The sequence below is a fragment of the Callorhinus ursinus genome, unplaced genomic scaffold, assembly GCF_003265705.2.
Source record: "Callorhinus ursinus isolate GAN/ISIS: 27379988/994484 unplaced genomic scaffold, GSC_fseal_2.0 scaffold72, whole genome shotgun sequence".
In the NCBI taxonomy this organism is placed as follows: Eukaryota; Metazoa; Chordata; class Mammalia; order Carnivora; family Otariidae; genus Callorhinus; species Callorhinus ursinus.
In genome coordinates, this window is record NW_027397134.1 from 5,420,434 (window position 1) to 5,447,747 (window position 27,314).

Below are 27,314 nucleotides of genomic sequence, written 5' to 3' on the forward strand. Positions count from 1 at the left end.
CAGAGGGTCACCTAAGCATGAAGAGTGCTTGCTCACAAAGGGTCTCTGGGCACTCCTGCTGGCACTGACCCTGACTTCCTCCATGGCTTTTTTCTGCTGCACTGTGCAAACCCTTGTCCTGGGGGCCTGGCAGGGGGTAAGGGCCTGCTCTGTGCCAAGCATGGTAGTGGGTATTTACATGTGTATAAAGGCACTGTCACTAGAGCTTGGGAGTAAGGGTTCTGGACTCAGAGGACAGACCTGAGTTTGTATCCTGGCTCTGGCACTTACTCTGTGACCTGGGGCAGAGGTGGGAGGGGTGCCTCTATCTCTCTGAGCCTATTTGCTGATCTGCAGGAGGAGAATGGTAATGGAACCAACTTCATAGGTTGTGCTGAGAATTAGGCACAGAAAATGTTAGCTCATGATGGTCTCCCTTAACCTTCATGCCTTTTGTACTGATGAGGAAACTAAGGCTCAAAGATTTGTACAGGGTTGACAGCAGATGGTAGAGCTGGAGTTCAGGCTCTTTACCCTTGACCATGGCAGTCATTCCACCTTTATGCACCCATGTTCTGCACAGCTTTCTTCCCTGTGGCCTGACAGGCACAGGTATACAGAGGAGATAGAGGTTGGGGGGCAGGCAGCGGACCTCCTCTTGCTGCTCAGGCCTCCAGGTGAGTAGTGCTTTGTAAGAAGCAGCCTGCTTGCTTTGTTGTTCCCCTCCTGCCGTGCACAGATACTGCTTCCTGACTGCGGCCCCTGCCTATCCAGGGACATGATCAGGGGCTTGCAGGGGGGCAGGACTAATAATGTTTTCAGTTCAGGGCCAGGTTCTCTGCTGTAACGCTTGATGGGTGCTATCAGCTGGCAGATCTTGTGGTGGTCACAAGGCCACATTCACAGGGTCTCAGCAGTTTAGGGTTACCCTTTCCTCTGCTACTGATACCAAGGGGCCTGAGCCTCCATCCCACACACTCCACAGAACCCGGCAACTTACCCAAGATTTCATGTAGATGGCTTAGAGGTTTTTGTTTTGCTTTTTTTTTAAATCCAGCTCAGAGTCTTTGCCTTAAACCAGAGCAATGTAATTAATGGTATTAATGTGGGTCTAAATCATTTTATGCTTTGTTTATTCTTCCAGGTCTGTGTTTATTTTTCTCTCCTTTATCACTTTTTTTCCTACTTGTTTGGAGGTTACATGCTGTTTCACTTAGTTGAGGGGTTTCCTTCTCCTTGAAGTTTCTCAAGATGACCAGGCTGCTTTAAGTTGGCCAGTCCCCCCCTCTCCCTGCAATTCTTGGTCCCATTAATTCTTCCTTGTGTTCATTTCTTGCCTCTTGTTTGCTGTCCTCTTTCCCCCTTCTCTTCATACATTCACCACAAAGAGTGCAACAACTTTTACTCAACCCTGTAGGTAATGGGGGTAGAGGGGAATTCATGTTGCTGAGCTTCTTAGAGCCCCTTGGCCATGAGAATTCTCTTCCTGCCCATGTCCCTCCTTAGGTCTTAGCTGGTCGCTACACTGGGTCCTCTCTAACTCCAGGTCTTCTCTCCCAGAGCCCCACTCCCTGCCCCTCACCATCCTGGACCACCCTACCTCTGTCACTGTCCCCACCTTGCCTGGTTTTCCTCCCTGGACTTCTTGTTACCTGAACTCATGGTTAAATCTGCTTACTTGTTAACTGTCTCTTTCCCGATAAGCTCCACAAGGGTGTCCTGCTCACCAGGGTTGTCTGAGGCTGGGGCTGGCACAAAGCAGTGAAGACAACGGGAGTGAATATTTGAACAAATGGGTGAATGCTGGCAGCTGGGTCCTCAGTGGGAACACCCAACTATCAGGGCAGTCCCAGTGCAGCTGGTACAATGAGGAGGAAGAGAAGTGTCCTGGGATCCCACCCCCACCCCAGGTGCCCACACTCTGGGTCCCAAAGGGCCCCCCACCTGTGGCTGAAAAACCAGACTCAGGGGAGCAGGTAGATTAATGTACTAACGTTTTTAATAGTCTGATCAGATCAATTCACATCACCAGGTCAACCTGGGCCTGCTCACATGTGACACAGCCGAGGCACACAATGTCCCCACCTACCAGCTCTCCTGCCTTCCTGGCTACCAACAACATTGAAACCCCCTACACCTCCCTGACCAGACTGGCATTTTTAAAATTTTGCATAAAACTATTTCTTCCATAGACTTCAAACAATCAACTAGCCAAGTTAATTATGGTACATCTAAACAAAGTTTAATACTAACCCTAACGTGTGACTGCGGTTTACAAAGAGCTCTGTATCACCTGGGATAGCTTTCAGTAGCAATTCACTACAACTGGTCCTAAAAAATAATAACAATAATAATAATTAGAGAATTAAAACCCAACAGCAAGTTGAATGGTTAAAATCACATAAGAACTGGAATTTAGGGTGGGGGTGTCCTCAATAGCTGAGCTTGTCCTAGTAGCAAAATGCCAGCCTCCAGGTAGGGCTCAGAAAGGTCTGGGGCCCTCCAGGTCAAGGGTCAAGCTCAGGGGCTCTCAGAGGGCACTCACCCCATGGTCCATGGGATGCTGTAGGCTTCCAGCTTCCTTGAAAACAGTTGGGCATCAGCATTGTATAAGTGTGTGGAGACCCTAATGTGGTTTCTCTTGAAGGATATGAGAAGGGGGAGGGGACCCAAATCACTGAGGTCCCAGAATGTCGTCAGGTGTGGGTTTGGGATTGGGGTCACTAAGAACTGAGCACCAGGAATTCCAGCTTCCGCCCATTAAAGAAACCGGGACTGGTGTTGCCTTGGAGGCCTATGTAGTGTTTTCTGCCCTTATCCCATACCAGGTCTCGCAGATATTCCTGCAGAGTATCAGATGAGAATCTATTTCTAAAGACCACTGAGGGGATGGGTGGTAGAGTGGGGGTGGGTGGGGTGATAGGGTGGGGGCAAGGGGGGGTTAAAAACGAATAAAAATCTCTCAGCTACAGAACCCAAAGACATTACTTTCCTCCGCATTCACAGCATTTCTCAGCAGTCCCCGGTGGCCATTTCTGTGGGGACACCGCATCTGCCTCACTTCCCCTCAGGCCCCATGGGTTGCTGGTCAACCTCAGGATCTACTAAAGATGATGCAAACGCCGACTGAACAATCTGAAACCCAAAGGACTCGAGGAGAGACATGTTCTGCTGGGGAGAGAAAGGTGAGCCAAGGGCAGGACCCAGGTCCCCCAGGGGACCCCCGAGGGCCCGGACATGCACCTTCTGGATGTGTTTGTTCAAGTAGGACTTAGAGCGGAAGAAGCTCCCACATTCAGGGCAGGGGTACTTCTTCTCCCCATCAGACTCCATTTTGTTTTTGGGGCCTGCCATGTCGCAGGAGAAGGAGCCGTTGGCGCTCTGCTTCTCGGGCGTCTTCAGGTCACTGGCGTCCGAGAGGTCACCGTAGGAGTCGGAGCTCTCAATCGGATCCTGATGTGAGCATTTCTGGCCTTCTAGGAAAAAACAAAACACACAGGACAGATGAGGCCAGGCTTTGGAGATGCCCCCTCCTGGAGGGGTCGGGAAGGGCCAGCTCACAGGCCTGTGGAGGGCAGCGGATGGCCAGCCACCGCCCTGGCAGAACCCCCGGAGGTTCAGCTGGTCGGTCTGGGAGACTGGTGTGCCTATGGGGGTGAGACAGCAGGGCCCTGGGGCTGCCAGCCTCCCTCGCCGCGGACTCTTCATGCAGGTGCACGTGTATGGCTCACCACCATCTCAGCCTGCTTCGAGGAAGAGGGTATGGAGAGGGGACCTCCACTGCTTCCACCCAGAACAACTCAAGAGACCCCCAGCTCCTAGGCGCTCTGTTGGCTGCCCCTGGGGGTAAGACGGCTGTTCTGATGATGCTGAGCAGGTATATCAATGGCCTCACCTCCACACCAGACTAGCTGCACCCTAGCAAGGCAGAACCAGAGCCGAGAGGTCCTCAACCCAGCAGACCCCCTGATGGCTGAGACAGAAGCCAATCCTTTGCCCAATGCTGCCAACACAAGCCCTGCCCTTACCGCCTTCCTTCTGCCAAAACCTATCCAGGGCCAAGCGGCCAAAGCATAGAGATTAAAAAGCAACTTCGAACAACTCAGTCAGCTGACTGTCCCCACACAGGGCTCAGGACAAGCTGGGCCTCAAGGCAATCCTCATTGCTTTGCCTTGCCCTGCCCACACTGCAGTCCTCCACCAATCAGCAGCTTCCTACCTGGGTTCAAAGAGCCATGCCGGGAAGGGAGGTCTGTGATGGGAGCGTGGAGCATGCCATCTCTGCCATCTGCCAAGCCCCTGGCATCATCCCCAGGGCAACAACGTGAAATACCACAGAACACCCTGAATCAACAAGTGAAGGTGGGGCCTAGGGAGCTCTCTGTAGACCAACTCCAAGTCAGAGGCAGTCACGTAGCTCATTTATCGCCATGCATCTCACAAATGCAGCCAGAGGCCCTCCAGAAAGGGCCGCTCACAGCAACCAGTCACCCCTGTGGAGGGGGAAGCCAGCCCTTGGCTTCCCCTTGCCCACAGGGTGGAAGGAAAAGAAAGCATTCAGCCACAGCTCCACACCATCCTTAAAGGGCCACAGGCAATGGATAGGCCCAGAGTGACTCATCATGCAGGGCTCCTCTTCCAGCCTTGGGCCCGGGGCATCCCTGCAGGGCCCCCCTGCAGTGGGGGCTGACCAGGAGCAAGGGAGGAGGGCTGGGGAAGAGGAGGCGGGGGCTGGATCTCGGCAGTGCCCTAAAGCCTCACTCACTGCCCTGGAGTGAGATACCCACTGTGACTTTTGTCCTGGAGGCCACTGCCACTCAGATCTCAGAGCCTCCTTGAGGCGGCCAGCAAGCCGGCAGCCTTCCCGCCTCCCCACGCCCGGCCCAGCGCCCCCACAACACAGTCTGCGCAGAGAAGCAAAGTGCAGAGCAAGGGGTCGCTTGCCTTTGTTGCCATAGGTCCTGGCGCAGTGGAACGCTGCTCCCCCATTCGGGATGGGCTCCTGGTGCCTGGAGACCTGGGGAAGGGGAACACCGTGGTGGGTTTTAACATGGACCTTTAAGTAGGAGGCAGAGGAGAAACCTAAACAAGACAAAAGGAGATGAGATCCCGCGGCCAGCACAGAGATACCTCTCTGCTTCCCCCACGCCTCTCCTCTGGCCGCTCTGGCTAGCATTCCCAGGTCAGCTGCACCTAGAAGGGGCCCCCTTGTTGGCTCAAAAACGGTTGCAACCACAGGAGCCCCCTGGCTCAGGGTGGGTGGCACTGTCCTCGAATCGGCTTCTCTGCAGAGCCCACTCTGCAAGGCTGCGGTGGAGGACTGAGGCCGGCGGCCTGGAAGGGTGGCCTGAGATCCTGCTCCTGCCAGGGCCAGAGGCCAAACGCCTCTAGGCTTGCTTGGTGCCTCAGTAGTGAACGGTTGGAGAAGATGTGCTACAGCCCCAGGTCAGCTGCAGAGACCATGGCTAGAAATGTCGTCAGAAAAGTCATGAGGCTCAAGGGCAGCTGCAGGACTCCAGCCAACAGAATGCCTGCTTAACACGTGTAAAGGTAAACTGCACAACAAACCGGATGGAGGCAAGATGAAATCCCAAAGGAATGCCTCCAGGAGTCTCCCTTCTTCTATCTAGCAGGACATGTTCTATTTTGCTACTTTCTCACTTTCAGAATAACTGGATTTAATAACTCTTCAGACCTTTTGAGGAACAAAAGAAATAGCAACTTAAAGAGGCTCAGTCAGATCTTATTCATAGTCATCTTTTTGGTTTGGTTTTGGAGCATCCATCAGGTTCAATTAAGGAAGAAACATAATCTTTGTCTTTGTTTTGGAGGAGGGGCAATCCAGCGATCTTGAAACTGCAGCAGCCCAACCCAGATGCTCTGGTCAGTTTGAGCCAGGTGGTATCTCAGGCTGGGAAGAGTAGATCTTGGGTCAATTTCCACACCAGCCACAAGTCTGAGGATATGAAACCAGGTAGGCCAGTCAAAGGATACTGACTTGGGTTTTGCAGGAAGTTGTGTCATCCAACTCTACCGTGGTCAAGGATCAGAACATGCCTTCAGCAGGATCTGAAGCGTTTTAACATAAGGTCCAGTTGGAGCACTAGTGCCCTTTAATCTACTCCAGATGTGGTTGACACATTCTCAAGTGCTTTTATTCCCCTTGAAAATTACAGTCCTAGGATAACAGTGGGATCCATGCTTAACAGGTCAGAGGCTACAGAGTACTGTGTAATGTCTGCACGAGACTTGTTTTTAAAAAATCCGATTTGGCATGGCCTTTCAAATGCTGCTGGAACAGTAATAAAGGTTCACTTTTAGCAAGTGATAGTGGTGTGCCAGGGCCCAGCACGCTGCATGCATTCTTCTGTAGAATTACCCCAGCCACCCACCCTATGAGCTGGGAATTATGAGTATACCTGTTTCACAGATGAAGAAACAAAGAAGGCTGGTGAGGTTAAGAAACTTGCAGTCACATGTGGGGTTACTAGATGGCAGTGCCTGGCCTCCAACCCCAGGACCCTGTGCCACCATGTGGTCCTTAAGCTCTGAGCAGACTCTTCAATGGGCCCTGGCCCTGGAATCATCCCTTGGATTTTGGCAGTAGGTTCGTTATCACCATTTACACTTCTGTGTTTCTCTGCCATATTGGTGGGTTAGAATGGAAGCCGCTAACAGACAGAAGCTAACCTGTGGCAAGCTTATTTAACAAACACTCCCCTGGCAATGGCAGTTGGTGGTTTTGGAGAGAAGGGGGACTGAGTGAATTTTCCTTTCTTTCCTGATGCAGCTACTTTATAGACCCAGCTGGCTTAAGAAGGTCCCATATAAACATCCCTAAGAGGGAGGCTGCAGTCAGGAATGAGGAGACAAGGCTAACAGGAAAGAGGACCTTAGCCCTGCCCCTGGGATTGGTGCTGTGGCCCCTGGCAACCAGCATAAGATATCAGGACTTTCCAATGACACCATGACTCCACTTTGGAAGGGATTTTCTTTTGCTTTTTAATCCCTGTGGAGCCTCTGAAGTGGTGTGAAGCCTTCTCCATGGTGTACCAGGGCAGGTCCACTGAGATTAAAGGGAACAGGAAAGGAGGAAAGGAGCACCAGGAATTATTATATTTACTCCTTGTGGGGAGAGCTCTAGTAGGAGAATACAGCAGACGCTCAATGAAAATTTGCTGTGTTTTCCTGAAAAACAGTCTGAGGAACACTTGACTTTACCCCAGCTGCAGACTGTACTATCTATAGCGAAACCACATGGCAGGGTGGTAGGAGTGGATCCACAGCTGCCACTTAAAGCCCAGAACTTAAACACAGAGCAACTCAGCAGCCAAGTGTTGGGATAAAACAGAAGTCGAGTTTCTGAAAAGAACCTATCTTTGAAGCCAGAAATGTTTAGCCGGAATTCTGAACTCACCTGCCCATTCACCACTGATTAACCAAGAACCAAAGAGGCAGCTTGATTCAGGCACCAGAACGATGAAGACAGTGAGCACACATGTGATTTCACTACAGCCAACAAGTCATTCACCCTCTCTCGCACTCCAAAGATGAAGAATTTACAACCAAAGGCTACTGTTCCTCCACTGCATTTTCTTCCTTGGTACGTACACTGCAATTCGCACTCCAGAAGCAAATCTCCTTTTGCAAGTTTCACATCCACACAGGGGTCAGGGACTGCCTTCCTCTTGTCCAAACCCTGATGGGGTCATGCCCAACAGAGCTGTGCTGGAGGGAGGCACTAAGTAGGTCTATACCAGCTCAGTCCAGGGGTATGGCAGGCTGTCTGTGTCCATGACTGGCACGGGTGATAACTTGTGTGCTCATCTCTGACAAGGGAGAAGGCTTCTTCTACCTTTAAGCAATGACGTTTGAGTTCAGATGTTGTCTCTGTCAAAGGCAGATTTCCAATAAGCTATCCCTCTTTCTCATACCAGTACATGTGCATATACAAAGGCCCTGCTACAGAAATTTAAAAAGTAAGGAAGAAAATCATGGTGATCTACCAGGTTCTTCTCTCCTTCCCACCATTCAACTCAACTCATTTCCTGGATTTGCAAATGAGTAAACCACCTTTTCTAGCCATCATAACTCCTTCCACTGCAAATAATCTTCCTCTACAGATGGTATGCCCCACATCCTGGTATGTCTCTAGGACAAAGACAAGGTCATCTGTCTCAAAAGTGTTGTGAGAGCAGCCAGGCTGCCTCTGTTCTTTCTCATGCTTCATGGGGAAGAGTCGTTTGTATGGCAAAGACTGGCAGATCTATAGCAGTTAAGTTGACTGCTTGAGAATTGTTGGGATTGAAGGGGTTCAAAGGGCACCGGATCCAGCCTCAAACATCTGACCATCTAGCTGACATCAGCCTTTGCTTGAACCCTTACGGAGGTAAGTACGTTCCTTTTTTTTTTTTTTTTTTAAGATTTTATTTATTTGATAGATAGAGACATAGTGAGAGAGGGAACACAAGCAGGGGGAGTAGGAAAGGTAGAAGCAGGGAGCCCGATGGGGGCTCGATCCCAGGACCTTGGGATCATGACCTGAGCCGAAGGCAGATGCTTAACGACTAAGCCACCCAGGTGCCCCGGTAAGTACATTCCTTTATTTGTGCACCTCCTCCTGTAGCACAGCCTTGGTGGTGGGCAGGGTGAAGGGTGACCCAGAGTTTGCTGCATTCTGATTCCAGGGGCTTGATGTCTTTGGTATCCTTCTCTTCCTGAACAAACTACCTTCCTCTTCTTTTTCTTTTTCTTTTTTTTCCTCAGGAGTCATCTCCTCCTATTTCTGCCCAATAAATGAGTCTTGAAGTAGAATCCTGTTCCTTCTCTTCTGATAAAGACCAAAATTGTTTGCTCTTCTCTTTGTATGCCTAGGAAGGGCTGGACCAGAGCCCTCTTTTGTCTTCTTGGGGGAATGGGACTTCCCATTCTGACTCTGGGACCCAGAGGTGTTCAGCCTGTGATCCAGATCTAGGCTTGGCTTTACTGAGAAAAGGTGGGCTCTGGTTTGACTCTTCTGGCTCCCCGAGCCCAGTCACAGGGCCTGTGGCTGCAACCCAAGTCATGACGTACAACAGTAGTTGGCTTTGCCACATCAGCTATCTCCGAACTAGGTCGACTTTCCCTGCTGTTCCCTGCTGCTCTCAGCTCTTCTTTCCTCCTGAGCTGGGCCCCCAGGGGCTGTGGCCCTGGGTCTCCTGTCCAGTTCTTGCCCCACTCTGCAATCTGAGCTAGGCTCTGAGTTTTGTCATTAACATCCTTCTCCACTCTCACCGGTTTCCTGCCTCTGGTCTCTGACCTCAGTTCTCAGATGGAGAACCTTAGGCTTGAAAATTTGACCAAGCACCTGCTGACAGCACCGGTTTAGTTATTTGTGAGGCACTGGTGGCGGGGAAGGGGTGCTGTCAGGAAGCCGGGTTAGGATGAATTAAGATAAGAAACCATCTTTTTCTAGAGCTGGGGCAGCCACAGTCAAGATGGTCAGCCACAGCCTGATAACTCCTTACACGCACAACCCCACAGCTCACTACTCAGGGGAAGCTCCTGCCAGGAAGGGTTCGACTGACGTGTCAGAAAATAGGACAGACGCTTCAGCAGTTTTTATGACCACCTCCCTGCTTTCACAGCAGGTTTCCTGGTGGTACAAACATCCATATCCAGGGGGCTTCATGGCAAACCCCAGGTATGCAATCCCAGGGAGGGACCCAGCTCCAGGGCACCAAGAACATCCAGCTACTCTGCAGTCTTCCTCCACCAGCGACCTCAGGGCACATGGAGACAGCACAGGCACCCAAAGATTCCAGCCAAGGACTGCAGGGGTGTTGTGCCTGGTCTAAACCAGAGAGTCAGTGAGCTGTGTCTTTCCCAACATGGTTACAGAGTGTAAGGACGGGACCTCCCAAGTGTGCAGCTCCTTGTGGGGAGTTCAGAGAACTTTCACCTACCTTGTCTCCTGGGATCATCACGACAACCCTGTGAGGTGGGCAAGGTGAGGTGTTCTTAACCCCTTTTAAGTGATAAAGAAACTAGGAGGCTTAGAAAGGGGAAGGGAGAGCTCAAGGTCAGAGTAGGGCAAGGTAGGAGGGGTGTGGACTAAACCCTGGGTCCCCTGACTCCAGTTCAGTACTCAATCCACTAAGCCATACCCAAGACTTAACAGAGGCATTGGGACAAAACTGTCCCAGGAGAAAGGACTTCCCAGCAACGTCCGCACCTGGCCAAAGCAAGCGCATCGTGCAGAAGCATCTTCACACCCACCACAGACGGCTGCCCCGACCTCCTTCCGCACAGATCCGGCGCAAGCCTCCTCCACTGACACTGTGCTTGCACAGCACAAACCTTAGCCCTCCAACCACCAACAAGCCCTGGCGGAAGCTCAGGGGCAGGCCTGACTCCATCAACACAGCACTGGGGCCACAGAGCCAGACACTACCTAGGCCAACCTCGGCCTCAAGCATGCTGTCCTGCGCAGAGCACCTTCCACTTTCCTGTCTCATCAAGACCACAGTCTACCTGGGTTTGGGCTCTTTTCCGACCATTTGTTAGAAACTTTCTGCCCCTTGTCCATCTCCAGACTCAACCTCCTTCCTTGGTTGTTGAATTTCACATGCCAGTGAATCAGCCAGCAAAAGCTCTCAAGCAGGACCCCTTTTCTCCCACCTCTTGGGGCCTAATGACTCTCCCACCGACCTCAGTAGTTCAGTGGTGTCTACGAAATGTATCCAGTCGTGCCATCCACACAGCACATGTGTTAATGAGCCCAGGCTTGGAAACGGCACTCTCTCCTTCCGTTCCCACTTGCTGATCCCCTGGGAACTCCTATTCCAAGCATCCCAAGGATGGGAAGGAAGAGGTATAGCTAGCTGGGTGATGAAGGTGTTTATCGTTCAGTGGGAAGGGAGGGCCGGCCGTGCAAGGAGTGGAGTCTGAGGCAAGGTGATCAAGACACCCCTGGCCTCCCACACAAGCTCAGGCCTAGCCCCTGGGAGTGAGGAAATAGCAGGGAGATTACCTCGGTTACAGATACTGCAGAAGTTGCTGGGCCCCTCACTGTGCTTCTTCAGGTGGTCTGCCATGTAAGCTGCCCGCAAGTACTTCCCACACACCTGGCAGGGCACCTTATCTTCATGACAGGCCAGGTGGGAACGCAGACGGTCTCGAGTGGCGAAAGAAGCATTGCAGGTCTGAGGGCAGAAAGGGAAAGAGGATGAGGGGAAAGCGCACTACACTCCTGACTCCCCACCGAGCACAGCAGGGAAACAAAAACTGTTTCACACGGCCAACACCTGGAATCCCTGCATAAAGAGAGCTTTACCTGTGGCCTACACTTCCTCCCCAGAAGGCAAGCAAGCTGCTCTCACTTCCCATGATTCCTCCTCATGAGACACCTGAGTTGGGCTTATTGGTTCCAAATGGCCACCGCAGCATGCCCAGAACATGGTACACTAAGTGTCACACTCTTTTACGAAATAGAGATGAGGCATTTGTTCTTAAACATGAGTTGACTTTAGTTGCACTGACTGTGAGTGAACGTATAGAAGCTGGCATATGAACAGATCCGTCTTCCTGTCCTCCATCCTGGGTTTTCCCTACTTGCTTTATGCAAAGAATTCAGTTTATCCACTTTATTCAAAAGTGACCTTAGTTTTGGCCACAGGGAAATGGAAAGGAAAGGCAGGACAAAGCACAGAGATTACTCCTTATAATATTCTTGTGAGTTTGTATTGAGAAAGCAGCCCCTAAAACGATAGCGTTGATTCTGCTAATGTGAGAATTAGCAGAGCGAAGGCAGGCCATGATTCAGAAGCATTTGTGGGACATTAAGCTGCGGAAGTGCTGGAAATAACAAGAACGATACCACCCCACATCGATTGAGCATGCATTCTATGCCAGGCCGGCGCCATGATAAGCCTGTCAGAGGCACTGATCTCATGCAATCCATTCTTACAGGAGCCCTCTGAGGCAGGCTGTGTTACTACCCTCCGAGAGAATGTGGCCATAGAAAACCGTGGTGTGAGCACCAACTCCTAGCCTGTTCCCAGGAGAGGATGACTCAGGAGCTGAGGGTCAGCACTAGCACCCTGGGAGGCAGCCCCAGGTCCCCAGGCATTTTCCGTCCCTGAGGCCTTGACTCAGTCTCAGTCCCTGGCCTCCAACGGCCCTTCCTCATCTAGGGGCTTGCCCAGGCACCCCAGCCTTGGAGGTCACAGAATGTCAAGGAAGTCATTGGGGGAGTTCAGCCTGGAGACTTTCAAAACTATTTTGGTTCCATGGAGGTGTTTCAGAGGTTCATGTCAAGTCTGACTAATTTTTCTATGTGTGTGTGTTTACTATTTTAGAACTCCCACAAGAAAGCAACATTCCCCTTTAAGTGCATTACAGAGGGAATGTTAACCCACTGGAGAAGACCCATCACCCCTTAACTCACTAGAATGGAGCTGCTCCTGCCGTCTCTGTTTAACAGAAGCACCTCCTGAGATCCCAGGACCTCAAGGTAAATGTCTGAACACCATCACCCCGTACAAATGTTTATCTCCTTACTGTATATGGTCAAAGCAAGAAGCCAGTGTATGCGATACTGTGGAGGCCAAAGATTCTGCTGTTCCTGCTCCAATCCCAAATGTCTGTGAGCATCAGGGCCAGCTCTGCTGCTCTGTCATTGTCTCTAAGTGACTGCTACACATCTGAACAGCATACCTTATGCTAATGAAACACTGCCTTTATCTGTTTCATGCATTGAGTTGATTCTTTTGACAAATGAGGAAGCTGAGTTTGGAGAATGATTGGCCCGAAGCACACGACTCAGCTACCAGAGGAAGCAGCAGTCAAAACCTTGTCGCTGCCAGGCAGGCCAGCACCCTCCCTGCTCTTGCGGCTTCCCTGAGGTCTTCCTCCCTTCCCCACTCCACAGCTGGGCAGACAGAGGCCTGGAGGGGATCCAGGCCGGCTGGGATGTGAACCAGCCTGAGCCTGCGCTTTTCCCATTTCCAGACTCAGCAGGGAGAGTTTCCGGTGGGAAAGGTATGGATACTTTTTAACAGTGTGCGCGGTGGCCAGGACTCCCCTGAAAGGGAGAGGTGACGGCATTTTGCAGAGAAACTCTCGAGCACTTAGGTGACTCAGGAAGCATTCTGGGCGCTTGGTCTCATGGCCACCGGTGGGCCCCTCCTCAGTCAGGGACCTCTTGACCCAATCACAGACGACAGTGGGGGGAAAATTCCATCTTCCACCCAGCCCAGTGGCCCTGCAAACCAGAGCAAAGGCTGCCAAAAATACCCTGGGGGGAGAGGGGTGCACCTGACAAATTATCTGGGGGTCATTCACCAGCTTTGCCAACCAGTGACCTGAGGACCAGCCCTCCAACAATGAGAGGCAGTGTGGTCTATGCCTAAGAACTCAAAGGAGCCAAACATGGACCAGGTGTAAGAAAATGCGGTGAAAGCACACATTCAGAATTCCATCTTCTGCAGTCCCCGGGAGAGGCGCCGCTAGAGAGATGTGAAAGCGACGCCTTGTTTCTCCTGCCAACCTCCTTTTGGGGTCTGTCCTTTGAAGCACTGCCTGTCATACTGTGCTACCTAAAGATAATAGACAGCCAAACCTCAATTATCCACAAGTGGATTATCCATTTGAGGGATTAGCTAAGCAAAATTAAAATCCCAGACCAAGCTGACTTCCCCCACCCCCTCCTCCATTGATTATCTCTCAAGGAATGAAAGCTAACTTTAGCCTGAGCAAACATAATTAGGAATGTAAATCTGCTGCTAGGGGAAAAAAAAAAAACAACCCTCAAACACAACAAAAACTTTCACTGTATTACAAAGCCAAGGTGGAGTTGGCTTCTCTGAGCCAAAATTGACCCTTCATGGCTGCAGTCCCCAAGGTTTTTTGTGGGGGAATTGTCAAAGTGTACAAGCCCGAGTCTAGGCCTGTCAGAAGTTCAGACAACACAGAACACAAAGAGCCTGGTTACATGACACAGAAGAGTGGCCAAAGGAGAGACAGATCTCAAAGAAGGGGACACCTAGAATCTGTATACTGGGGCCACTCCGGAGAAAGGCACTTCTCATCCTGGAGACAGAGAGAAGACAAAGCAACCCTGATGGGACAGGAGTGAGCCAGCATGGCATGCTCTGATCACCCCTGATGTTCGGAATGGCCACCACTTTGCCCTGTGCACAGGCAGCCTGTTGCTATCAAGAGCACAACTGCCAGGTCCCAGCCCAGCCACCCTGAGCTTAGGTCTCTTCTGGTCTTCCCCACTCAATACTGAGTCCCAGTCATGCTCCCTTCACTCCCCAAATAGTTTCTCCCCATCCCAGAATGCCTAAAGCTTTTCTCCCCAAGGGTTGAGCAGCTCAGGAATGGGGCCCAAATGGTATAAGGGACACTAGCACACACCCAACCTTTGGTGGCCTTTGAAGTCTGGCAGCCTGGAGGTGGGGGGAAAGGGTGTGTGGTCTCAAGCAGTCTTTTTTATTATAGCCCTGGAAAAGTCTAAGGGCAATACATGGAGGCCGAGTGCCATTGGCCTCACTGGCCCCTTTCTTCTTGGGGGTTGTCAGCTCCCTTGTTCCCACTTCAGTTCACTCCTTCTCTAGTGAGCTGTCCTCCAGCCCAAACCACCCCAACTAGCCCCTGAGAAGTGGGGCCACTGCAAGTAATGGGAGAGGTCTTGAGTTGCTCTAGTCTCTTGGCTTCAGGCTGAACTCCATGTGGGGGAAATGTCCCAGCCTCACTGTGGTCATTAAGCCAGCAGCGCCTGAGGGCATCTGAGCCAGTTAAGGACACTCAGGCCAAGCCCTGAGATTTGTGTGTCACTGACAACCCTGAGGCTTCATACCCCAACATTCAGATGGTCTTTTCACTCAAGCTGTGGCACCAGTGTCTATAACTGGCCCTTTTTGTCATCTGTGGCCTCAGGAAGGGTGGAGAGGTATAAGCCCGTGCCCAGCTCTTGCCCAGGGAACCAACTCCCAACGGGCCATCTCTTCACCTCTGATGCTTTCAGAATACACACCATGCAAAACAGATGCCCCTGCTGTTTAACTGAGCATGAGAGCCAGCATGTCTTCACCTGCTGGGTCATCATTAGGGGAGTTCTGGCTAATGGGCAGGAGGTGGGGCCAGCAGGTCTGTGTGTTGGAGGGGCAAGGCAGGAGTGGGCTCCTTACGTACACCGTACACCGAGGGACAATGATGTCAGTGTTATGACAGAGACCAAGGACAAAACACACAAAGCCTCAAATGTTAGAATGAAAACTTTTATCATCACTCCTGTGATCCCCGCGGAGGCTGCGGGGGCTAAAGGGCATATCACTGGGATCCGGGTGGGGGGGGTCTACATCTGCTTTATCAGCCCCCAAAGCCGTATATTGGGGTGAACCAATATAAAGCTACTGGTTAGTCTAATTCCTGAGCAGACCTACTAGTAAACCTCAAAAACACAGAAGTCTAATTCATTAGCCAGAAATGAAAGCAGGACCTGTCTGAGTGGGAAGGGAAGAGGGCAGCATGGGTTGACCCAGTTGGAGTTGCTCCATTCTCCTCTGGAGGGGATTCACCCCTAGAGTGGGGGGAGGGGTGGCCAAGCCCCATTCTAGAAACCCCACACCTTGCAGGAGGTGATGCTAGGAGAGGGGAAGCACATAAGTCCGTGACTTGGTTCTTGGGAAAGCACCGACCCCTAAAATCACCCAGGCAAGGACAGATACCCAGGGGTGCCATCTGTTAAAGGGGGAGAAAAAGACAAGAGAACCCAGAAAGAAACCTGGAGGCTGTGGGGGGGACCCAGAAAGGAGCTCCTTACTACTCCTGGGGTCCCTGAGCTGGGAAAGACTCCAAATAACACAGGAAGGAGCTGGGCATGGTGGGCAGGAACCATTTTGCCGGCCTCTCCCAAAAGCAGGGGTCTCAGAGCAACCGCCGTTCCCGTTCCCCTCCACAGAAAAACCCTCTCTGGGAGGCCCAGGCTAGCCTACAGGCCACTGGGTAAAGGCCCGGCTGCCTTCTGAGGCAGTCCAGCCCTGCCTCAGATATCCCGGCGGGGCTGGGCAGAAGAGAGCGCTGCTGGAGTGTGCTGGGCCCAGGTTTTCGAGGGCTGGGAATGATTTTTTTAGAGAAAGGGAAAAGGCGGTGTCAGGAACCGAATGGGACGACCTCCACAAAGCAGGCTGGGCAAAGTCCCATGATGGCAGGTCGCTAGGAAGAGATTCCAGGGGCGGCAGGCCGCTGCTGCTCCCAACCCACACCTGGAAAAAGGGCAGAGAGTGCAGGTTACCCCCCCAGGCCATTGGGCACGCCCCCACTGCCCTCTGGGCTCCTCCTACTCTGCCAGGCTGCTCAGCACGCTACCTGGGAGAGTCAGAATGTGCTCCATGATTAGAAAATCAGAGACAGAGAGAAGGCAGCGAGGCACAGACGGATCCCAGCATGCCCACCCTGGGTCGTCGTCCTCGGGGGAGGCCACCTAGCCTGGCTGGCTGTGAACACCGTCCACACCTGGCCCCTGGGGGCTCGCTGCCCAACCTACAGCACGTCCATTCCTCCCTGCAGGTCTCCCTGAACCCTCCCTCCTTGCCACCAACAGGATAAGAGAAGCAGGTTATCCTACCAGAGACTGTAACAAGCACCCCACCACTCTGTCTCCCCCTCAGATGGTGGGAACTTGGCATAGGAAGGGGGATAGCCAAGGAGAAGATACCGGTGTTTTCCATCCACACAGGAAGGAATGCTCAGGGGCCAGGAGAGGAAATTCAATTTTTTGGGTACCACAGGGCCCCCAGATCTTGTTGAAGCAGACAAACCAAGGGTGAGAATCTTGCCCAGCCTTCCCTACACCTACTGCTACACAAAGAGCTCACGGGGAGAGGAAACCACCTTGCTCTCCAGTCCTTAGAAGCCCTGGCTGTTTGCACACATGGCTCAGAGTGGCTTAAACAGGTGCCAGTGCTCAAAGAATCAAGACCATCCACTCTATCCTCCTTCACTGTTGTTCCTGCTGCACCCCTCGTGCCCTAAGTTCAGGGGACCCAGAAGTTCAGCCTGCCTGGCAGACAAGGGGAAGCGCTGTTAGCTGGACCACCAGGAGCTCTTTACAAACCCTTGCCTCTCCATGGTGGCTCCTGCAAACTGCTAGGAACCAGAAGCCAGGCCCAATGGGGAGCCGGTGCCCCCAGGACGACATGTGTGCAATGTGGCCCACCATCCAAGGAGCTGGCAAATGCCAGGAGAGGAAAAGCCAAGCTAAAGAGCGAAGACAGAGACAGGGTGGGAATCAGGACCCAGCAACCAGGAAGGAGGGGACACCAGCGGTGGGGGGGAGGGGGCCGGGGGGAAGAACAAAGGAGGAAAGCAGACAGAGGGTGGACGGACAGAGGGGGAGGTGTGCAAAGCGGTGGTGGTCAGTCAGCCGGCCCAGCACACACATCAGCTGGCTTGTGGCCGGGCTGTGAGAACAGCAGTGTTGTCTTTCAGCCCATCTCTGCCCTGGCCCCGACCCCTACCTGACACTTGTGAGGCCGCTCAGAGGTGTGCACCTGCTTGATATGTCCATTCAAGTGATCAGGCCTGGAAAAGAGAACCAAGAGAGACTTTAAAACAAGACCTCAAAAGATGGGGCCGCAAACTTGGCCAGACTCCCCACCCGTACCTGCACACACACGGATGGAGGGGACTCCCTCTTCCCCATCCCAGCATGACAAAGACAAAGTCACCACCCAGCTCCATAGGCCCAGGCCTCTCTGTCCTGGTTTTTTCTAGAGGGGGAAGGGAAGTGAGTGTTTGTCTCTGACCTTGCCTACCCGTTCGCCCCGCCCCCCACCAAGCTCAACCGATTTCTAGGACCAGAGGAGGTGGCTTTAGAATGAGACAAGACTGCCTTACTGCAGCCTTTCTGGGAGGGGGTATGTGTGATTCATTGTACAGACTAAAGCCCCTTAGAAACTCAGTATTCCCCTCCCCCAGCCTCTCCCACCAGGGCAGCCAATGAATGCCACCCGGATGGAATTCAGTCCCCAGAGGCCAAGGGATAGAGCCGTAGGTCCCCAGCTGGGCTGGTAAACCAGATGCCCGCCAGAGCAGGTGGGCAGGGGCTGCCTGACCGGTAAGACTGGTTCTTGGTTGGGGCCCCTCCAAGGGAGTTCTCCATCCGTAGGTTCACATACACACAAGGTCCTCAGTATCCAGGCAAGTTAAAACCAGCCTTTTATTCTGAATACTGTCTCAAGGGGAAAAACAAAACAACCCTCTGCTCCCAGACAAGTCCTCAGTTCCCTATCAGGCTCACTAAAAAGTGATTCCAAAAAGATATCCTGCCCAACTCCTCTCTGTCCTGAAAACATAAAGGGGATCTATGGGTTCAGTTAGGCTCTGGAGCCACCAGGTCAGAGCAGATCAAAGATTTTGGTGCTAAGAGACTCTGGGTGCAGAACTCTGTGCCCCATGATCCCAGGAGGGTGTGAGGGACGAATCTTGAGTCTGCCCATCCAGGATGGCTAGTGCTCTGTGGGGGGGGTGGGGAATTTGGTGGCATGGAGTGTAAGGAGTCCCAGATGCACTTGTTTCAGTCCCTCCCTGGGCAGCCATTCAAGCAGAGAAAGTCGCTGGAGGAAAAGCCTCCCGCCCCCAGAGGGGGCCCCACGCCTGGTGCCGGAAACACAAAGGGAGCCCAGGGAGAAGAATGGTGAGGCCCCGTGGCTGTGGCCTGAGGAATCCAGCCCCTTCCCAAAAGGCCCAAAGGAAGACAGACAGTAGGGCACGCCTAGTGCCACAGAACCTCCCTGTGGGAAAAGAAAGCAGCTCTGGGCCACAAAACCAGGGCCGTTAAAACCTGATGTGGCCCTAGAGGGTCAAGTGCCTCCCACAAATCCCACACCCCCAGATCTAAGCAAGAAACTGTCCCATGAGCCAGGAATAGGACAGGTCATGGGGTAGGGGGCACCATTCCTCACCTGGAGAAGCCTTTCCCACAGCTCTGGCAGATGTAGGGCTTGCCCACCGACCCATCATGGGACCGCACATGGTAGGACATGCGATCTTTTCTCTTGAAACGTAGCCCACACACTGGGCAGGAATAGGGCTTCTCCCCCGAGTGGGAAAGCTTGTGTCGATTGAGATGGTACACATCACGGAAGATCTTGCCGCAGATCTCACATGCCACCTGCTTCCTGGTCCGGCTCCTCTTTCGGGGGCCATCGGGGTCCTCAGAGATGGGTAGCCCATTCTCACCCAGCCTGGGTGGAGGAAGGTCGATATAGCCCAGCTGGAGGCTGGTGACACCATGCTGGGCCTCATGCTGCCGAAGCCGGTTGGCATCAGTGAACACCTTCCCACACAGGCCACATGGAAGGATGCCTGCCTCCCTCAGGCCCCCTGGGGACCCGAACATTGAGTCCAGCAGGTTGGCCTTCCTTGGGCGGCCCCGGCCTCGCTTGCCAGTCAGGGGAGGGGCACTGGATGCCACATTGGGGAATGGGGAAGTCAGCAGTTGGGGGGATAGGGGTCCAGCCACCATGGGCAAGCGGTCCACCCCAGGTAACACAGGCAGGGAGGCTTGGCTCGCAATCGCTGCACCAGCGGCCCGGGCTGCCTCCTCCTCGGGCTGCATGCTGCCTGCGATGCCATTGCTGTTGGCTGCCAAGGCTGCCCCGTTGGTCATGTCCAAAGGGAAACCCAAGTCCGAGGTCCCAGGGGGACGAAAGAGCATGATGTCTGCCCGGGCAGGGGGCACCAGGATCTGCACATTAGACTGTTTGATGACTTCCTGGCAGATCTCAATGACCGACCTCATCAGTAGGAACTTGGCAGCCGTCATGAGCTCGGGGAAGCTCTCCAGGCGAACCACGATGCGGGAAGTGTAAGCGAAGTCCAGGATGTCCCCGAACACCTTGGAGCTGATGGTGTGCATCTCCAGCTCCCGGCTGCCCCCAGCCCCGCCGCCTGGGGCCGCCGCTGCGCCCCCCACGTCAGCGGGACCCCCGTCTGCAGCTCCGCCGTCGCCCAACTGGGCGCTGAACACCGACTCAAAGTACTCGCTGCAGGCGGCCAGCACGGCGCGGTGCGCTGGGAAGCTCTCGTCGCCCACCCGCAGGAGCACGTCGCAGAAGCGCCCGCCGTTTTTGCGCTGCTGGTTGAGGTTGTGCAGCATCTCTGTGCTGTGCCTGCTCACCTGGTAGGTGTAGCAGCCCGATGGGCCGCAGGAAGCGTCGTTCACCCGCTCCATGGCCGCCGCCCCCTCCCCACAAACCGGGCCGCGGCACTTGCCCGCCCCCCCTCCCTTCCCCTAGGCAGCGAGAAGCGGGGCGCAGCGGACGTATCTACACTCCCCACACGTGCCGGCCTGAGGCTCTGTAGTCTCGCAGGTGCGCCGAGCGCACACGCCCCCTGCCCGGATCGGTCTGTCTAGACCGCAGGGCGCACCACCTCCCACATAGCTGCCCCCACCCCTGCTGGACTGAGCGCTCCTCTCTCTTCTCCGCCGGCCCGCCTCCCCTCCTAGGTCTACCTCCGGGGGGTACGCGAGCAAAGAGGTGCGCCCCTCCTGCAAATGCGCCTGCCACCTCCCCTCCCGCCCGCCAGGCGGCGCCGGCGCGCAGCCAAAAGGAGCGCGCGCGCGCGGGGAGGAGGCGGAGGGGTCTGCCGCGCAGGCGTGCGCGCGCGCGCCGCGGCTTTTCCCGGGCCCGCTGGGGGCGCGCGCTGCGTCCCCTGCAAAGCGCGAGCCGGGGCGGGGGCGCCGGAGCGGAGGAAACAAAAGGCGAAGGCGGCGGCGGCGGGGCGCGCACGGGGGCGGCAGCGCGGGCCTGGTCCCGGAGCCTGGCGGGCGGTGGCGACGGCGAACGCTGGAGCGAGCGGGCGGTGGCGGTGGCAGGGTGGGCCCTTCCCCGGGCCGGGCGAAGGCGGCGGCGGAGCGGCGGCGCTGCGGCCCCGGCCTCCGTGTGTTCGGAGCGGAGGAAAGATGGCAGCGGCTGCACTTCCTCTTGCACTTTCACCCCTGGGGGGAGGAGAAGGAGGGGGCGATACCAACAACACCCCCCCTCTCGCTTGCAGGGAAAAAAAAAAAGAAACGGCGAGCTCGGCGTGGGGGGCCCCCGGCGCCCCCGGCCCTGCACGTGCGCACCCGGATCCCTGGTCCGGGCCGCCCGGCACTGCAAACTTTCCACTTTCTTTGTGCCGAGCGCCCCCCCCTCACCCAGCCGAGGATGCACGTCCCCCCTTCCCTATTTATACCCCCCCCCCCGCAGCTCCGCTCCCCCCGCTTCCTGCCCCCCCTCCCCATTCCCCAGCTCCGCCAATGCTGGCGCAGACTGAGCCCCCGTCCGGCCCCCGCCTCCCCACCCCGCCCGCGGGGCCGGGGGCTACAGTCTCAGCCCCCCCGGACCAATGCAAACGAAGCGCCAAGCCAGCAAACCAGCTCCTACTGTCCCTCCCTCCCCGCCGAGAGTGGCGGCGAGCGGACGGGAGGGAGGGGTGAGGGACCGAGGGGTGCAGACCTGGGCCCCCCAGCCTGTGGTGTGCACCCGTAAGTCGAGCGGGCGTCGGTTACCCTTCGGAGCCCCACTTTGGTGCGCGAAATCCCCAGAAGTCGCCTGCGACCGCCTCCCCGCTCGCAACCCCAGCGAGGGCCCGGGGTCCTGGCTGGGGGCAGGCCGAACCTCCGGAGCTGCTTCTGCACCCTGGCTCACTGACCGAACCGAACGGGCTGCGTGCCTGGGAGAGCTGGGGAGATAAGGCCATCGTCCAGCCTTTTTCTCAGACCACCACACGCTGAGCTTTGTGCCCCGGGGAGCGGGAAGTCACTAGCTCAGGGAGGCGACAACACAGAGGCAAGGGCGATGGACAGGAACGGGGGTCTCCGCGCACCCCAGCAACCCCCAGGGAACCGGGGATACTGGCGGGTCCGGGGAACGCCGTAAAGCCTCCTGGGGCCGGGAGCATCCCCAGCGCCCGCAGCCCAGAGAGTCGCCGAGCGCTTAAGTCACGGGCCCCGCCGGCAGGCCAGGGCGCTTTGTCCCCGGCGGGCCTGGGGATGCTGCCGCGCGCGGGTTAGGTACCGAGGTTCGCCTGCCGGGGAAGCGCAGGCGGCCGCCACTTGGAGCCCGGGGCTGCAGGCACCGCGTGTGCGGGAAGGAAGTTCCCACAGTTGCAAAGAGGGAGCAAAGTATGTGTTCCAAACTTTCCACGGTTCCAAACTGAGCGCTTCCATTAAGAGAAGCTGTGTGCGGGGAAAAGCATTCTGGGTATTAGCATGCAAATGAACGGTCCCGGCTTCCAGCTCCGCTCGGGATTCCCACAGCCGCGCGCCTGGACTGCATGGAGCCATGCGCGCAGTGGGGGGCTTCCAGGCGAGGAGCCGTGGCTGGACCGGAGTTCGAATTCGAGACCTCAGCTTTCTGGTTGTGTGTTCTGGTGTCACTTGGCTGCAATGAAGCCTCTGTTAAACAGTCCGTTTCCTAATATATACACCCGGGACAGCAGCACCTGTCTCACGAAGTGATGAGGATTCGAAGGTCACGTCTACACAGCATTTAATTCTGTGCTGGGTCTCTCTCCTTACACACCTCCGCCCTTTTTAGGGCGTAGTAGGTGCCAAACGCCTGTTGGAGAGAATACATTAGAGGCTTGGGGCAAGTTCCCTTTATCTGGAGGCAGGCGATCTGTGTTCTAAGCCCAAATTAGTTGTGTGACTTCGGGTTAGTTGCCTTATCCTCTCTGAGCCACAGCTCTGAGATTCTTGGGCAGATCCCAGGAACCGGCAGTATTTGTGTTCAAGAGCCATAAAGAAAGAGGAAAGGGATCTGATTATTGAGGGCTTACGGTGTACACACATCCTCTCTCTAAGGTAGATGTAAATACGTTCTACCGCTGAAGAAACAGGAAGATGAGTGACTCGCCCAGGGCCACACAAATCCAACCAGTTAACCTGAGTGTGCTCTTTCCATACGAGTACCTCCTGAACCAGGAACTGGCTCTCATTGTACGGTGCTTGGAAGACAGTCCAATGATTGCCTTCATCCCAGAGGGTTCACCCAATGAAGATGGATTCACAGAGTGCTCTCAGGACCCTCATCCACAGTGCAGTGAGGATAACAGAAGATGCATCAGCCCCATTCTGCAGATAGGAAGCCTGAGACTCAGGGAGCTTCAGTGAGTGACCCGGGATCCCACCGTGGAGAAGTGGCCAGAGACAGATCTAGATCTCAGTTCTGGCCCCAGCTGCATGTCACCTTGGCAGTATAATTGGGGTGGGGGCAGGGCTGCTGTGATGATCTCTCAAATTCATCTCTAACTCATCCTTCGGTTTTGTTCCTCTCTTAGGCTCCCAAGATTCCATTCTGTAACTTCAGGCTACAAGGTGTGCTTGCAGGACACTTTTTTTTTCTTTTGTAATTGAGGTGAAATTCACCTAACAAAAATCAACCATTTTAAGGTGTGTAATTCAGTAGCACATACTACATTCACAATGTTGTACAACGATACCTCTATCAAGTTCCAAAATATTTTCGTTACTCCCTAAGAAAATTCTGTGTCCATTAGGCAGTCCCTCCCCACTTCCAGCCCCTGTCAACCACCAAGCTGCATTATGTCTCTATGGATTTGCCTGTTGTAAATATTTAATACAAATAGAATCATACAATATCTGATCTTTTGAGTTGGGCTTCTTTCACTTAGCATGTTTTTTGAGGTTCATCCACGTCGTAGCGCAAATCAGTACTTCATAACTTATAATGGCTTAATTCCATTGTATGGATATACCATCTTTATCCATTCATCCACTGATGATCTTTTGGCTATTGTGAATAGTATTGCTATGAACATTCGTGTACAAGTATTTGTTTTAGTACCTGTTTTCAATTCTCTTGGATATTTACCTACCAATAGAAGTGCTGCATCATATGATAATTCTATGTTTAACTTTTTGAGAAATGAAACTGTTTCACAACTGTTGTAGCATTTTACATTCTTACCACACACATCTTTTTATAACTAATTCTAAAGTTGGTCAAACCTCCTATTTTCTAAATGAACACGAGGCTCAGAGAGGTTAAGTAACCTTTCCAAGGTCACACAGCAGGGTCCAGACTAGAACAAATCTTTCCTGGGTCCCTAGCCTTCCACCCACTAAGAGCCTCCCACCCTCCTTCAAAGACCCAAAGTACTATTCATTGGTATATTTGACAGACCTGTACAGTGATGAACTGAGTTAACCCTATTTATGAAGCTCCTTCCCTTTCCTCAACATTTGTTGAAAGAGCCCACCGCCATGTTCCCAATTTCCAGGCTGCACCTTGAAAAGATGCAGAGCTCACAATCCCTGCATCTGCCTCCTGCTGCTGGCCGAGGCCCCTCTTCTGTTGCCATGGAAACCATGCACCTCGGTTTTGGCAGTGCACCAGCTGGACAGGGAACTGAGAGCATCCTTGTCTCCCAGGCTAAGCGGAGCTGTCAAGGTTATTCACTCACCAGATCTGTATTTATTGAGCACCTACTAAGCACCAGGTTTGGGGGTTCTTTGTTTTAGATGCTAGGGATACAGCAGTGAACAAGCTAGACCATGGATGGTGCCCCCGGGAGCCCACAGCCTAGAGGAGGAAACAGACAAAACAAAAAGAAATAAAAAAGGGTTTTTTTTTTCCAGCTCCCCTCCCCAGTTCTTCAAATTCTCGCATCTTTTCAAGCCTGGCTCAAATCCCACTTCCCCTGGGGCATCCTCCTCACAAGCTCAGATCCAAGTGATAGCTCGCTCCTCTCAGCTCTCACAGGGATTTTTTTTTTTTCTGATTGCAAATGATATGTGCATTGCAGAAAAATGTAGAAAAGACATGAAAACACAAAGAAAAATAAAGATCTTCTGTAATTTTACCACCAACAGTTAAGCACTGTCAACATTTCCTTCTGGTCTTTTCCCCTTTCTACATATGTATAATATTTGGGTTTTCTTTTTTTTAAATATAATTGGGTCCTATATTATATATTGCTTTATAATCTTGTCTCATAATAATATATTTTCTTCCCAACAGGTTTTGAAGTTCCCTGAGGACAGGGACAGGGTGTTGATAATAAGCAGAGAACATTCATCGTGCCATGGTTCTGAGTGCATTACTGAGTTGACCCTCTGTAATTCTCAAAACACCCTTATGAGGTGCCTACCCTGGGATTCTCATTTTACAGATGAAGAAACAGGACGGGCCAGGTAAGGAAGGGAAAGGAATGGCCGAAAGCATGCATGAGACAGAGTGGCCCCTGGACCTTGGTTTGCTTCTGGGACCATGTACCCTGCTGCCAGGCTTTGTTGAATGATTGGCCATGAGCCAGGGACCCAACAACAGGAGGAAGTGATAGAGTTAAGCATAGGAGAGAGGCACTGTCGTTTCCACAGGATAACAAGAAACCACCACACTCACCTTTATTTTTTTAAGGTTCTCAAATTTTAGTAATCTCTCCACACCCAAGGTGGGACTCAGACTCACAACCCTGACATCAAGAGTCCCACGCTTCTCCAACTGGGCCAGTCAGGCACCCATCCCCTCAACTTGCCTTTATTGGACTTGCTTAGAAGGCATGTGAAGCTAACCCACCTCCTTTGAGGACTCTCTTCAATGCTGGGCTGTGTCTGGTGCGATCTCTCTCTCTCTTTTTTTTTTTAGAGAGAGAGAGGAGGAGGAGCATAGGGAGAGAGACAAGCAGACTCTGCACTGAGCACAGAGCCCAATGAGGGGCTCGATGCCATGACCCCGAGATCACGACCTGAGCCAAAATCAAGAGTCGGACTCTTAACCAACTGAGCCGCCCAGGTGCCCCTGTGTCTGGCTCTCTAATGACAATAGCGACAAGATTATTCATGGTACAATCACAGTACCTCAAGCAGGAGCAGAGCTCTGGGTTTGGAGCCAAACGGATGGGAGTTCAAATTCCAGTTCTGCCTCTTGCTGACGGTGTAGCTCTGGGTGTAGCTCTGGGTGACCTGTGCCAGTGTATTTAGTCCTGCCAGCCTCCCTCTGAGGGTAGGCTGATTGCCCCCTTTTTAGAGGTAACTGGGAAGTAAGGTGGTTCCTCCAAGCCTGCACCAGTGAGGGGTGGGGTCCAAATTGAGTGCAGGCCTCCCTAACTCCAACAGCCAGGCTCTTTCCACTGAACCTGGGCCTCTTTTCTTTCTCTTGACAATTGGATTTCCTTTGTGACTGGAAGGAGTGTGCAAATCATCTGCCTGTTCTGTTCTTCCTGTTCTCTTTGAGCCTCACCAAAGACCCTGCAAGAGGCACAGGCTCAGAAGCTCCTGCTCCTGCCCCCACCAGGGTTATCTAGGGCCCTCTGTGCTGTGGTCTTCGGGGGTGACAGTGCTCTTGTGGGCCCTGGTTTATCATCAACAGTATTTCCTGCCTCTTTGTCACCAGCAGGACCTTAACTCACACACACGCACACACAAACACACGAAAGACAAATGGCCAACTGAAGAAAATGGACTACAGATGACAGAGAAAGAGTTCATATCCTAAAGGTCAATGGAGCTCTTAAAGGTGGATTAAAAAAAAAAAATCAAGATACTTGTTTTACTGCTTTTTAGGCATTTTTCAAAATAAATTAATTTTGAAAATTGTGAATGAACTTAAATGTCACTGAATTGTACACTTTATTATTTTTTTAAGATTTTATTTATTTAGGGGTGCCTGGGTGGCTCAGTTGTTGGGCGTCTGCCTTTGGCTCTGGTCATGATCCCAGGGTCCTGGGATTGAGCCCCGCATCGGGCTTTCTGCTCGGCCGGAAGCCTGCTTCTCCCTCTCCCACTTCCCCCTGCTCGTGTTCCCTCTCTTGCTGTCTCTCTCTCTCTGTCAAATAAATAAAATCTTAAAAAAAAAAAAAAGTTTTTACTCATTTATTTGTCAGAGAGCACACACAAGCAGGGGGAGTGACAGCGGAGGGAGCTGGGGAAGCAGGCTCCCTGCTAAGCAAGGAGCCTGATGCTGGGCTCGATCCCAGGACCCCAGGATCATGACCTGAGCCAAAGGCAGACGCTTAATGGACTGAGCCACCCAGGCATCCTGAATTGCACACTTTAAAATGGTTACAATGGTGAGCTTTATATGTGCATTTTACCTCAATTTAAAATTTCTTAAAAAAAAGAATGCCCTTAGGGACGCCTGCTCAAGGGAGAGTCCGCTTCTCCTTGCCCTCTTCCCCTCCCCCCACTTGTGTGTGGGCACTCTCTGTCTCTCTCTCTCTCTCAAATAAATAAATAAAGTCTTAAAAAAAAAATTGGGATACCTGGGTGGCTCAGTTGATTAAGCAGCTGCCTTTGGCTCAGGTCATGATCCCAGGGTCCTGGGATCGAGTCCCATATC

At 53.2% G+C, this 27,314-nt stretch overlaps 1 protein-coding gene and 1 long non-coding RNA gene across 6 annotated transcripts; one reads left to right on the top strand and one right to left on the bottom strand.

The window, feature by feature from the left end:
- Positions 1-1,956: 1,956 nt before the first annotated feature.
- PATZ1 (POZ/BTB and AT hook containing zinc finger 1) lies at positions 1,957-21,041 on the bottom strand. 5 transcript variants are annotated; one of them, XM_025858118.2, is made up of 5 exons: positions 18,930-21,041; positions 17,484-17,547; positions 10,991-11,162; positions 4,924-5,061; positions 1,957-3,452 (listed from the first exon to the last, which is right to left on the bottom strand). In XM_025858118.2, the coding sequence occupies exons 1-5, from the start codon at positions 20,198-20,200 to the stop codon at positions 3,037-3,039; spliced, it is 2,061 nt and encodes a 686-aa protein (XP_025713903.1). In that variant the 5' UTR covers positions 20,201-21,041; the 3' UTR covers positions 1,957-3,036. The 5 variants fall into 5 exon arrangements, with proteins under 5 accessions (XP_025713903.1, XP_025713902.1, XP_025713904.1 ...); XM_025858117.2 differs by having other exon boundaries at positions 1,957-3,455; XM_025858120.2 differs by having other exon boundaries at positions 3,272-3,455; positions 4,924-4,996.
- A 20-nt stretch (positions 21,042-21,061) lies between these two features.
- Positions 21,062-26,620, top strand: LOC112813176 (uncharacterized). The gene is made up of 3 exons (XR_003205463.2): positions 21,062-23,121; positions 24,996-25,168; positions 25,625-26,620. It is a non-coding gene; the product is annotated as an uncharacterized lncRNA (long non-coding RNA).
- The last annotated feature ends 694 nt before the right edge of the window (positions 26,621-27,314 follow it).